At 67.0% G+C, this 12,457-nt stretch overlaps 2 protein-coding genes across 3 annotated transcripts; one reads left to right on the top strand and one right to left on the bottom strand.

The window, feature by feature from the left end:
• The first annotated feature begins 49 nt into the window (after positions 1-49).
• Positions 50-3,193, top strand: SGSH (N-sulfoglucosamine sulfohydrolase). Of its 2 annotated transcripts, none has more exons than XM_019542267.1 (6): positions 50-206; positions 894-1,044; positions 1,356-1,512; positions 1,744-1,825; positions 1,977-2,152; positions 2,310-2,857. In XM_019542267.1, exons 1-6 carry the CDS (start codon positions 113-115, stop codon positions 2,766-2,768), a joined length of 1,119 nt encoding a protein of 372 aa, XP_019397812.1. In that variant the 5' UTR covers positions 50-112; the 3' UTR covers positions 2,769-2,857. The 2 variants fall into 2 exon arrangements, with proteins under 2 accessions (XP_019397812.1, XP_019397811.1); XM_019542266.1 differs by having other exon boundaries at positions 53-206; positions 1,977-2,180; positions 2,310-3,193.
• A 203-nt stretch (positions 3,194-3,396) lies between these two features.
• Positions 3,397-12,128, bottom strand: CARD14 (caspase recruitment domain family member 14). The gene is made up of 20 exons (XM_019542268.1): positions 11,890-12,128; positions 11,598-11,735; positions 10,772-11,097; positions 10,148-10,318; positions 9,896-10,015; positions 9,469-9,594; positions 9,077-9,235; positions 8,846-8,974; positions 8,602-8,738; positions 8,326-8,420; positions 7,995-8,040; positions 7,032-7,221; positions 6,780-6,906; positions 6,278-6,515; positions 5,611-5,674; positions 5,267-5,378; positions 4,906-5,079; positions 4,660-4,775; positions 4,253-4,368; positions 3,397-4,076 (listed from the first exon to the last, which is right to left on the bottom strand). The coding sequence occupies exons 1-20, from the start codon at positions 12,098-12,100 to the stop codon at positions 3,869-3,871; spliced, it is 3,003 nt and encodes a 1,000-aa protein (XP_019397813.1). The 5' UTR covers positions 12,101-12,128; the 3' UTR covers positions 3,397-3,868.
• Between the last annotated feature and the right edge of the window lie 329 nt (positions 12,129-12,457).

Raw genomic sequence — 12,457 nt, 5'->3', positions numbered from 1 at the left:
GACGGGGCTGCCCCAGGTAGGCCCCGGCCGCGCGGGGGCCCGGGCTTGGGCCGGGGCCGGGGCCGGGGCCGGGGCCTGACCTCGGGCCTGGCCTTCGCAGCACCAGAGCGGGATGTACGGCCTGCACCAGGACGTGCACCACTTCAACTCCTTCGAGGCGGTGCGGAGCCTGCCCCTGCTGCTGCGCCAGGCGCGGATCCGCACAGGTAACCGGCGGCCCGCGGGGCTGGAAGCGGGGTGCAGGGGCCGCCCTGCCTGAGGCGCAGGCGAGCCAGCCCCCGCTCTACATGCTTTGCAAGACCGCCGTCAGCCCTGACGCCGCGCTGCAGCCGGCCCCCGGGAAGGCAACGTCCTGCTTCTCTATACTCGAGGCATCGTGCCCCTAAAGCCCCGCTGTGGCAGGGGTAAAACGCCTTCCTGCCCCCAAATACAGCAGAGTCCTGGCCAGGCTTCGGCAAGCCAGGGGCCAGCGGGCTGGTTGCCCCCTCCAGACGCGGGCTCGTGCACGGCCCCCGCGGGGGTGTTTGTCCTCTGTTGCCCTTGGACAGGTCAGGTCGACTTTGGCTTCCGCTCCGGGACAGCAGGGCAAGGCCGGTGTCTGAGCCCGGCTGCCCTTGGGCGGTCCTGTGCTCAACTCCAGCTTTGCTTCTGTATGACAGCCACTGGCGGGGGGCAGCAGGGCCACGCTCAGCGGAGGGTCCTAGGCTGATAGAGGGAGAAGAGATTCAGGTGCTTTGGTTCTTGCTCAACTGCTCGAGAGCCTGGGGCTGGATAGCTGGAGGGCGTCTGCCAGCCACCGCTGCAGCTTCGGAGCGAGACGATGCCTCCCTGGTCCCCAGGGGAGGCTGGGCGGCAGCTGGTGCTCCGGCCACGGGCTCATGCATTTGCTGCAGGGATCATCGGGAAGAAGCACGTGGGGCCGGAGGCAGTGTACCCCTTCGACTTTGCCTACACCGAGGAGAACAGCTCCGTGCTGCAGGTGGGCCGTAACATCACCCGCATCAAGCTGCTCGTGCGCAAGTTCCTCCGGAGCCAGGATGAGAGGTGAGACGTTGTGTCCTGCTCCAGGGTGCACCCGACACCCACGTCCCAGCACGCGCCCCAGGGGGAAAGCCAGGGGCAGCAGCTCGGCTGGGCACAGGGGACCCAACTTTACAGGTGGGAAAGCCTCTTTCCAAATCCTAGCACGTCCCAAACCAGGTGAACTCACTCCTGCCTGCCCCAGGCTGGCATCTGCATGAAGAGGTGGCCCAAGCCGGCTGGAGCCGGGTCAGGATTGGCCTGGGGCTGTGCAGGCCCTGCTCGCGCCGTGTGGGCCTCCATCACCCACGAGCACTGCCTCGCTCTCCGTGCAGGCCGTTCTTCCTGTACGTCGCCTTCCACGACCCCCACCGCTGCGGCCACTCCCAGCCCCAGTACGGGCCCTTCTGCGAGAAGTTCGGCAACGGCGAGAGCGGCATGGGCTGGATCCCCGACTGGACGCCCCAGCAGTACCGCCCGGAGGACGTGGAGGTAGGACGAGGTTGTCGGGAGCGGCCCCGACGCCGGCTCCCTGCCCTCTGGGATGTGGCTGGGCTCCTGCTGGGAGGCGATGCCGGAAAGGACGGGGGTGGGAGGTGGCAACACCCGCCAAGCTTGCTGGGTTGCAGGGGCTCTGTCCACACTTCCACACTGCTGGCTCTAATTCCCCCATGCTGCTTCCTGTAGCATCTCCAGCCCTTGCATGCTGCTTCCTCCCCGCAGGTCCCTTACTTTGTTCCAGACACTCCTGCGGCTCGCGCGGACTTGGCCGCCCAGTACACAACCATCGGGCGCATGGACCAAGGTGGGCAGTGGGCCTGGGCACGGGGCACACAGGGCTGGGACTTGTTGTGCAGAGATGAGCGCATCCATCCTCAGCTCAGCAGCAGGGGAAGGAAGGCGGTGGGGGCTGCATCGCTGTGGAGCGCGTGCTCAGCTCTGCTCTCTGCACGCAGGCATCGGGCTGGTGTTGGAAGAGCTGAGCCACGCTGGCTTCCTCAACTCCACGCTGGTCATCTACACCTCGGACAACGGCATCCCCTTCCCCAGCGGCAGAACCAACCTGTACCACTCGGGCACAGCTGAGCCCCTGCTCATCTCATCTCCCAAGCACACTGCTCGCTGGGGGCAGGTCAGCCAGGCCTATGCCAGCCTGCTGGGTAAGACTGGCAGGTCCCGAGGCCTCCACACCAGAGCCCCGGTGGGCTCCCGCTCCCTGGAGCTGGGCTCTGGCCGGGCCACGCACCGCCCTGGCTGACAGCAGACTCATCCTCTGTCTCCCTTCCCAGATCTCACGCCCACCCTCCTGGACTGGTTCTCCATCCCCTACCCCAGCTACAGCATCTTCGGCACTGCACGGGTGCAGCTCACCGGGAAGTCATTGCTGCCAGCCCTGGCATCGGAGCCGGCCTGGGCGACGGCGTTCAGCAGCCAGAGCCTCCACGAAGTCACCATGCACTATCCCATGCGGGCCGTGCAGCACGGGCACTTCCGCCTGGTCCACAACCTCCACTACCGCATGCCCTTCCCTATCGACCAGGACTTCTACGTCTCGCCCACCTTCCAGGACCTGCTGTGCCGCACGCGGGCCGGCCAGCCCACCCACTGGAACAAGACCCTGCACCAGTACTATTACCGGGACCGCTGGGAGCTGTTTGACCAGAGCCATGACCCCTCCGAGAGCTGCAACCTGGCTGCAGACCCCCGCTACGCTGAGATCCTGGCGGGGCTTCGAGCCCAGCTGGTGAAGTGGCAGTGGGACACCCAGGACCCGTGGGTGTGTGCCCCCGACGGCGTCTTGGAGGAGAAGCTGAGCCCACCGTGCCAGCCCCTCTACAATGAGCTCTGAGCCACCGGCTCCCCCCAAGAGCCCATCTGCCTCCATGCCCCGGCTCCCCCAGCGGGCCCCGCTCACCTGGTGCCTCTGCCCAAACCCTGCTCCTAGCTTCTGCCAAAGAAACATTAAGCACCCAACTCAGCCGCCGCGCCAGAGCTCGGTGCATGCCCCCCGGCACTGCATGGGGACAGGGTGCAGCTGGTCCCATGCCACAGCTGGGTCACAGTCTACCAAAACCGTGTCGGGTTCAAAGGGCCTGAGCGTGCGGTGCTGCATGCAGCTGGGCATTGACCATGCTGTAATGAGGTCTTCTCAATAAAGTCCCAGAAGGAAAAGAGACACAGATCCGTTCTGGGCAACTTGCATCTCCTTGCTGTGCACTTGTCAGTGCCTCTTGCTGAGAGGGGGAGGTGCCGCGGCTCTTAGGAGCCGGCCCAGCCTCAGCAGTGGAGCCCCTGCAGCCCCCCGCACCCAAGGCGGGTGCGTGGGCTGGGGGTCGAGGGCCCAGCCATCGTAGACGGGCCTGCAGCAGTGGTCAGTAACGAGGTTTAATGCAGAGAATGAACAGAACTTACAGCCTCTGATGTGCACGGGCCCAGGCGGCAGGGATCAGAGGAACCTGGGATACCCAGTACGGTGAGACCCCAGCCATGGGAGGGGACAGCCTGGCTGCACCGGGGCCAGCCAGGTCCAGACCTAGCATGTCACGGCAGCCCCGCTCCTGCCAGGTCCTGCCCTGGCACCTGGGCACCACTGCCGAGGTGCCCACCCCCCACACATGAAAGGGGAGCGGAGCTGAAGTGAGAAACACTCTATACATAGAGTTATGGGGGGCTCCCTGCCACGGGGAGCAGAGAGCAGCCAGGCGAGGGGTCACCCAGCACTAGCAGGGGGTGCAAACACGACACCCTTTAACCCTGTAGTTAACAGGTCCTTCACCCTCCTCTGAAACAAGCCTCCAGAAGCCCCCAGGAAACCTCCCAGTCCCTGGTTTGCAGCTGCCTCGCCAGGTCAGGGCAGGTCTGGCTCAATCCACACCACCTTCTTCTGCTCGTTGGCAACCGCTGCGCACAGGCACCCCACCAAGCCATCCACGTCGCTCCAGCTGTCGGGGGTGATGGTGCTGTGGAGGCAGGGCGCCTTCTCCAGCTGGGCCTCCTGGCTCCGCGCGCCCTCCAGCAGCTGCTCCTCCGTCACCCCGTGGCGCTGCAAGGCCTTCCTGGAGCGGAAGCAGAGAGGGGCAGTCGGCCGAGCGCCCAGTCCGGAGCAGGATCAGTGTTCCCCATTGCTTCAGGTTTCACCCTGACTGCATGATGGGATTGGGGCTGGGGGAGCCCCTTGGGCCGTGCTGTTCCCGGCGCGAGGCAGCCGCGGGGGCCGGAGGCAGGGACCTACCGTAGCTTCTTGGTGTTCTTCTCACTGAGGGCGATGAGGAGGATGATGGGGTACGTGTCCATGGCATGCAGGGCCCGCACGCTCTCCGGCCCCACGTCCAGCAGGCCGTGCACATTCTGGAGGGAGCCAGGGCAAGAGCGGCTCAGACCCACGCGGACATACCGGGCAGGGGGCTGCCCCTGCAGATGACAGCAGCCGTGCCGGGGTTCAGCGAGGGACCCTGATGACAGACCAGCGTGCCTGGTCTGGTGCCCTGGGACGGACGCCAGCCCATGGAGAGATGGGCAGCAGGAAGGAGCACCCCTGCCTCCAGCCCCAAAGGCCTTCGCTCCCCTGCCCCGGGACAGTGCCGACCATCTCCCCCCTACGCACCGAGTCCTGCTGCATCTGCACCTCCACCCCGTTACCTTCTCCATCAGCACCTCGAGGGCCTGGCGCGTGATGCCGCAGTGGCCGGTCAGTGCCCTCTTCCCCTGGACGATGCCTCTGTGGGTGGCCAGGCATTCGGCCTTGCTCGGGAGCTCTGCGAGGGCAGAAGCAGAGCATGTGGGTGCTAGATCTGCTCCCCGAGCCGCCCAGGCGGCAGCGATGGGCACGGGAGCGACAAGCTGGTGCTGGGCACCTGCTGCCACGAGGAGGTGTCCAGGCCATACCTGAGGGACACTTCTCGAAGGTCTTAGTGAGGCACAGCTTGTCGCTCAGGACCTGGCCCAGCAGCGTGGGCACGCAGAGGACAGGGCGCAGCCACGCCGGCTTGTGGGGCCTCACCAGCGTGTAGGGCATCAGCGTGAAGCAGCTGCCTCCCTTGGGGCACATCCTGGGGCTGGCTGCGCAGGTGATAACGGGGGAGCAGGGCGGTCAGGGCATCCCCTGCTGCCGGCAGGATTGAGGGCACCGTGGGCAGCCGACCGCTCATGTCAGCATCACGGCAGCTGGTAGCGACCCGAGGGCCCCAATCCCTGCCAAGCACTATGCCAACAGGGACCGGCCCCGGCCCCAGCCCACCCCACGCACCGTCCAGCTTGCTGGGGTCGCCGGTGCTGCAGTTGATGGATGACCAGAGAGGGTTGATCCTGCTCCTGTCCGTGCTGACGATCCGCACCAGCTTGGCCTGCACCCCGGGCGGCTGGGGGCAGAGGCGAGAGGCCTCATGCAAGAGCCCGGGGCAGCCCCCGGCCAATTCAAACGAGCTGCTTGGCAGCTCGCCGCCCGCCGGGCCGCCCTGCGATACCCATCCCGGCGCTCAGCCCAGGTGTGGCTGTTCCTCCCTCGGCCACAGCCCCGTGCAGTGCCCTGCCCAGGGGCCGGCTGGCACCTCTCCCCCCAGGCTGTGCCCGGGGTGCCCTCCGCCCCGTTACCTTCCGAGCTGCCGTGCTGGGCTGGGTCATGTCCCGGATCAGGGCGATGAGCAGCTGCTGCGCCCTGGAGATGGAGAGCAGCGCCATGGCTGCATTAAGGCAGTAGAGCTGATGTGGGAGACAGGACTGGGCACCCCGGGGCCACGGGAATCCCGCGGCAGGCGTGGGGACCAGGCTGCAGACGGGTGCCGACAGGGAGGGAGTGAGCCTGGGACAGACAGGGCTGGGCTGGAAAGGCGCCCGGCAGACCCCAGGTGTGGACGTGCTGTGCTAGAAAGAGGCCTTGAGACCCTCGGGGCACTGCAAAGGCTGCAAGACCGCGCCAGGTCTTAGCCACAACCTGGGGAAGGAGACTGCCGGCAGCCATGAGCTCCCCGGGGGCTGCAGCTTTGCCTCCTGGGCCCTCTGGCAGCATCACTCCTACCTCCTGGCGCATGGAGGACCTGGGGCTGTGCCCATCTCTGGCATGACTGCAAGAGATGCCAGTGACCAGTGCTGGAGCTGAAAGCCAGGACTTGCATGCCCTGGAAGCCATGTCACAGCCGTGCAGCTGGGAGGAGAGGCATCTCCTGGCTGCACCTGGGCAGCGTGGGATGGGGCCTCTCCCTGCCGGCGCTTGCCTGCATGCAGGGGGCTATCAGGCCCGCACGGTGCCCGGCGGACTCACTGGTAGTAGTTGGGGATGGTGCCGGCGTCCCCGTCCTTCACGCTGTAGGGGTTGACCCGGCTGGCGCCCCACCGGCTCCTGCCCTGGAACACGGTGTCCGTGACGTGCAGGATGTCATCGCACTGCACCTGCAGCTCCCCCGTCACCTTCCCCTCCAGCGCCAAGTTGGCCCGGATGTAGAAGGAGTCGCCCGAGGTCACCACCTTCTCCTCCAGGTCGTTCACCAGCTTCTTGTAGCCTGAAACGAGAGAGAGGGGGCAGTAGGGAGGCAGCCCGGGGGGATGCAAACAGTGGGGCAGGAGGCTGCAGTCCCCCACTCCATTTGCTCAGGGACAAAGGGGCAATGCTCGCAGCACCACTTGGGTGGCTTTAGCAGACCCTACTTAAGCAGCGGATGGGCACGGGAGGAAGGGCAAAGCAGCAGGATTCCTGCCTGCTGGCCCGGGGACCACGAAGACCCCCAGGAAGTGCCTGGGATGAGCCTGGGGGAGCCGGCCTTTACCTTCCATGTTGCTCCTGACAGACAGGCAGCAGAAACCGTTCACCCTCCCCAGGACCCAGAGTGCCTCCTCCAGCGTGGCATCCTCCAGAACGGCTTTGAACGCCGGCTCCACGACTTCGTAGTCGACCTGCAAGGGCACGGAGATGGACTCGCTCGGGCTGCAGCCCCCCGAGACCAAGCGGGACCCACAAACCCGACTGGCAGGCCACAGGGCGAGGGCTGGGCAGGAGGAAGGGGAGCGCGGGGCCTTACCACCATGATCTGGTGGCCTGGGGACAGGGACATCTCGTCGGCAGCCGAGCCCGGGGTGACCCGGTGGATGAAGATGCCCGTGCGGTTGCCCCCGATGACGCTGATCTGGTCCAGGAGGGCCGTGCCCTGGAAGGCGATGGTGGTGACGCGGCTGAGGATGCGCCGGGCGGGCCGCCGGCGCATGGGCATGCTGGGGGAAGGGGCCTTCGTGAGAAGCAGCAGAGACAGCCGAAGCCAAGCGTCAGCTCCTTGCAGACCCCTTCTAGCAGCTTCCCCGCCCGCAGGGCCCAGCCGCGCGCCCGGGCCCGCGGACGTCCCCTCGGGGCTGGGCCGGCGCGGGGCCGCACGGAGGCAGCCGCGAAGCTCTCCCGTGGCTGCCAGCCCTTGTCCCGGAGGCGCAGCCTGGCTCAGCTCCAGGCTCGGCGTGCCCGAGCAGCGTCGCGTGCAAAGCGCTGGAGTCTGCAGGACAGCACGAGAAACCGCAGCCGGCACTCGGTGCTCAGACCCGGGCAGGGTCCCTGGCTCCTGCATGGTGACCACTGCAACCTGGCAGCAACGCCAGGCGGGGAGGAGGAGATGGCAGCAGGCTCCAGCGTAGGCAGGATGGAGCTCAGCCCTCGGGGGCATCGCAGGGGTTGGGGCAGCCGCTCGTCTGGCAGAGGCCAAATGCCAGGGACCAAAGGGGCGCTCTGCCCGGGGCAGCTGAGCCGTGTACACGACTTACTGTGTACATGTGACAGATTGATGCCTGTATCGTTGCAACTTGCGTTGATGCAAACTAAAATACATCGGGATGCGGTGTACTTTGCACTGCAACACTCACATCTCAAAAAAAATCCTGCATGTGTAAAACGTGATGCAATTAAACTGCAAAAAAGGGCAATTTTCGCCATGTGTACAAGCGCCCAGGGGTGCTGCCCTATTCCAGAGACAGAGCCTGCCCCAGGGCCGAGTGCAACGTACCTCTCGGAGATGGAGGGGCCTGGGCTGGGTGGTGGGGAGCCACCAGCTGAAAGGAAAGAGCGTGATCTGGTGGGGACAGAGGGGCAAGTCTCCCTCCCCTCCCATCTGCCCCACTACGGCTCCCCCACGAGCCCAGCACTCGGATCTCCCCGTGCCCATGTCCCCGGTTGCTGCCAGCATCGCTCCCCGAGATGCCTCGTGCCGAGCGATGCTGGGTGGGCAGGCCCTGCTCCAGGTCACGGACGAGCCCAGCTTGTCCATCCTACTGGGAGCCGGGATGCCCTCTTCTCCCACCCCAGGAGCAGAGGTTTGGGGCAAGGGGGACACCCACCGTGCTGCTCAGCCGCCTCGTGCTCAACCGGGGGGTCCTCTGCCTTCTCCCCAGGGAAGAGGCTGAAATCCACCTCCAGGAAGTCCTGGGAGCTGCTGCAGGGCCCAGAGCAGAGGGAAAACGGCGGTGAGGCAGCGGAAGAGAGAGCCCCCCCTCCCCATCACCCTGCTGCTCGGGTCGCAAGGCACATCTGGACAGAGGGAGGAACCAGATGTGCCGACCCGGCAGTGCCCAGGGGGCAGTGGCCCCAGGAAGGGGGTGTCCCGGGCCAGCTACCTCCTGGACAAGGAGCCCTCCAGGTAGTCCTGCGTGGCTCTCCGCTGCAGGGAGTGCTTGCAGGGCGGGACGGGGCTGCAGGACCGGAAGCTGTCGGCCACCTCGCCGCTCCACCGGGCACTCAGGTCCGACCACAGCTGCGGGGGGAGGCGCGGGGGCATGAGTGCCCTGCCAGGCGAGCCCTGGCCTCCCTCCTGCCCTGAGCTGCTGGGGATCCCCGGTGGGGAAGAGAGGGGCCCCGCACCTCCAGCGTGCTCAGGGAGCTGCTCCGGCTGTCGTCCCTGGGGCAGATGGCGTGCATACGCACCAGCCGCTGCTTCCTGCGCAGGCACAGCTGCCCAGGCTCCAGGCTGGCGGGGGCTTCGTCCTGCACCTGCCGAGCCAACGGCGCACAGACAGATTTCCCGGTGCCACAACCTCCCCCCGGGCCGTGCCCAGCCCCTGCGCCACGCTGACCGGCTGCCCCGGGTCTCACCGTGGGCACCGTGCAGCCCAGCTCTGCCTGCTGCTCCCTGGCACGCTTCCTGAGCTCGCAGATCTGGTCCGTCAGCTCAAACACCTTCCTGCGCAGCGCATCCTTCTCCAGCAGGTTTTGAGAGATCTCCAGCTGCACCGTGTCCCTTGTGCTGTATGCCTGAGGGTGCAGGGCAAGAGGGGGACAGGTCAGGGCCTTTGGAGCAAAGCGATCCGGGAGGAGGGGCAGGCACGTACCGTGTGGCCAGGGCACAGAGCCGCTCAGCTCCGTCCCACGGCGGGGGCTGAAGAGCACCGGGAATCCGGGGCTGCAAGCAGGGCCCTGCCCGCCCGCCGTGCACATATGTGCACACGTGCATGTGCGTGCACTGGCCGCACCGCAGGCACGCACACCTGGTCTCGCTCCTTCTGCAGCTCTGCCACCTGGGCCTGGAAGGCACTGATCTTCTCCTTGTAGATCTCGCAATCCACCCGCATCTTCTGGCACTCGAAGAGGGTGTGCTCCTTCTCCTCCCAGTACTGGGCAGACAGACAGAGGCAGGTCAGGAGGGAGCCGGCCGAGGGGTCGGAGCCCGGCAGGACACAGGTCTGTGCCCGGGGCCGCGGACGCGGCAGCTGGGCTCCAGCACGAACCCAGCTCCAGAGCCAGACCCTCCAGGCAGGCCAGATCGGAGGACCCCCCCGGGCAGGGTTTGCATCCTGTGCGCCAGCAAAGAGAAGCCGCTCCGGACCTCGGGCAGTCTGCTCATCCTCTGCCCAGCGCAGGAGTCGCCTGCGGGCAGGCTGGCGTCTCCAGCCCGGGAGCACCAGGGGCTCCTACCTGCTTGCGCTGGCTCTCGGCAATCACGGCCCTCTCCCGCAGCGAGTGGATGCGATCGAGGAGCTCCTGCTTGCCCTCCAGGGCCTCATCCAGGTTCTGCTCCAGGATGTCCTTCTGCACCTGCGCCAGGGGCATGGCGCGGTCAACGTATGGACCACTGGGCCGGACAAGCAGCTGGCGAGCCCCTTCCCACCCGGCCCCGCAGGGCCGGCTGCCCGAACGCTGGAGGCGCGAGGCGCGGGTCGGCTTTACCAGGCTGAACGTCTCCAGCTCCACCATGGACCGAAGCTTCTCGTTCTCCTCCCTGAGGACCAGCACCTCGTCGGCCGGCGGCTGCAGGTCGCTGCTCCTCCGCCACGAAGGCTCCCGCTCGCAGTACGACTCCACGCGGGCGCGCTGCAGCTCCTGCTTCATCAGGTAGAGCTGCGTGGACACAGGGAGCGGAGACCTTACCCCCACTGCCACACCTGGCCACGGCTCTAGGACGTGGCCTGCACCTAACGGGAGCAGGCTGCGCATGGAGGACGCTGCCCACCTCCACGCCCCGCCCTCTCCCCGGGCACGCGGACCCTGCTCGGTGCTGGCACAGGGAGGAAAGCGCGTCCGTCCCCGAGCCAGCAGCATCCAGGGTTCACGGGCCACCGAGGTGACCTCCGAGGCCAGCCCTGCACCCGCAGCGCTGGTCGGGGGGAGCTGCAGCCCGCGCCCTCCGGCACGCTACACGTCCCAGTGCAGACATGGACTGCAGCCGCAGACCCGCTGGGGATGCCTCCAAGCGCCCAGAGGGCCAGAGCCATCGCAGAAGGGGCCAGCTGGCCTCCCAAGGAAGTGCTGGTGCTACCAGCCCCAGGCGGGGTCCCTCGCCCTCGCCCCTACCTCCTCCTGCAGCGCCCGGCAGCGCGTGATGGCCAGGTCCTTGTCCTTGAGGGCGTTGGTGTAGTGCATGGACAGGCTGTACATCTCGTCCTTCAGCTTGAGCACCTCGTGGAAGTGGGCGCTGAGCTCCCGCTTCATGCGGTCGTGCTCGGCCTGGAGGCCCCGCAGGTGCTGGCCCTCGGCCTCCAGCTGGGCCAGGCGCTCCTGCAGCTGGTGGCAGCGGTGCACCAGCGAGGCTTTCTGCTGCTTCTCCTGCGTCACCGCCTCCTGCAGCCCGTTCACCGCCTTCGCCAGGCACTCGGTCAGCTTCGAGCTCTCCACCAGGCCTGCGGCGGGGCGGGAACGGCTCGTGCCCAGGGGAACCCACCCTGCTCCCTCCCGCCATGTCCCAGCCCACTGCCCCCGCCGTGCCCTGGCTCGGCCCCAGCCCCCCGGCTCTCTGCCTGCCCCATCCACGGGTGGACCTCCCCAAAGAGACAGGGCGAGGCGAAGCTCCCGGGGAACACGAGGGACCAGGGAAGCAGTCGTGAGACCCCGGTCCAGGGGCAGACCCCGCTGCGCTAGGTGCTGCATGGTGCATGCATGCTCTTTCCAGGAGGCTTTCGGGTGCCACCACGTGATGCCCTGGCTCCTGGCACATCCAGCCCCCTCCCACCCTCAAACCAGGGAGCAGACCAGGCAATCAGCACTGTTTGCCAGAAAGCTGCTTGCCCTTCGGCTCTGCCCCGCTGCCCGCTCACGCGCCCCCATCTCTCCGCATCTGGCGGCACCCCCACCCCGCCCCTGACCCCGACCCCGGCTCCGGGGCAGGGGTGGGAAGACTTACCGCTGAAGTTGTTGAGGTCGATGGAGGGCTCCAGGCCCGTGATGAGGGTGTAGGTGTCGGGGCTGTGCAGCTTGAGGCTCTCCAGGAAGGCCAGGGCGCCGTTCTTGCCACGGGTTTTCAGGAGATCCAGCATGTGGCCTGGGGGCAGGTTAGGGAAGAGCGGATGGGATCGGGGGCAAGACTTTGCCTGCCTGCTCTCGGTGGGGCATCTCCCAGGTTTGCATCCACCCGCGCTCCCAGGGGCTTCATTCATTAGTCCCCTAACGCCACCCCTTCGCCTGCCTGTGCTTACCCGCTCTCATGGCGCTGTTGGTGAACTGCGGGCCATGCAGGACCTCCTCCTCGTCCAGCTGGTCCAGCACCTTGGCCTGGCGCAGGTAGGGGGTGAGCCGGCTGGGGCAGACGCCGCGCACGATGCGGTAGCGATGGCTCTCCAGCATCTCCCAGAGCTGCTCCTCGTCCAGGTCCCGGAGCTCCGTGTCGGCCTGGCACGCGGCTGCCATGGCGGGCTCCTAGCGGAGAAGAGAAGAGATGGAGGTGTCTGGCGGGCAGAGGGAGCAGCCCCGAAAGCTGCAGAAGAAGAGGCCCCTTATTGCTGTAAGAGGCCAGCATGCCGCCCTTGAGCCCAGGGTCCCAGGCCCATCCCCTCCTGCCCTGCACAGCTCACGGCAGTGCCAGGACCAGGGCAGCCCCTTCCCACGCCTGGGAGACCGGAGGTGCGGCCCTTCCCCTCCTGCCAACACCCCTGGCTCTCCAGGGACCTAGCAGACCTCCTGTGGCTAAAAAGGAAAGCCTACAAAGGATGGAGGACGGGATTCACCTCCAAGGAGGATTACTCCGCGCTGGTCCGGTCCTGCAGG

This window comes from Crocodylus porosus, unplaced genomic scaffold (assembly GCF_001723895.1).
Source record: "Crocodylus porosus isolate Cpor-Errol unplaced genomic scaffold, CroPor_comp1, whole genome shotgun sequence".
Taxonomy (NCBI): domain Eukaryota; kingdom Metazoa; phylum Chordata; order Crocodylia; family Crocodylidae; genus Crocodylus; species Crocodylus porosus.
The sequence above is the reverse complement of the archived record's forward strand: the minus strand, read 5'-3'. Positions and strand labels throughout refer to the sequence as shown.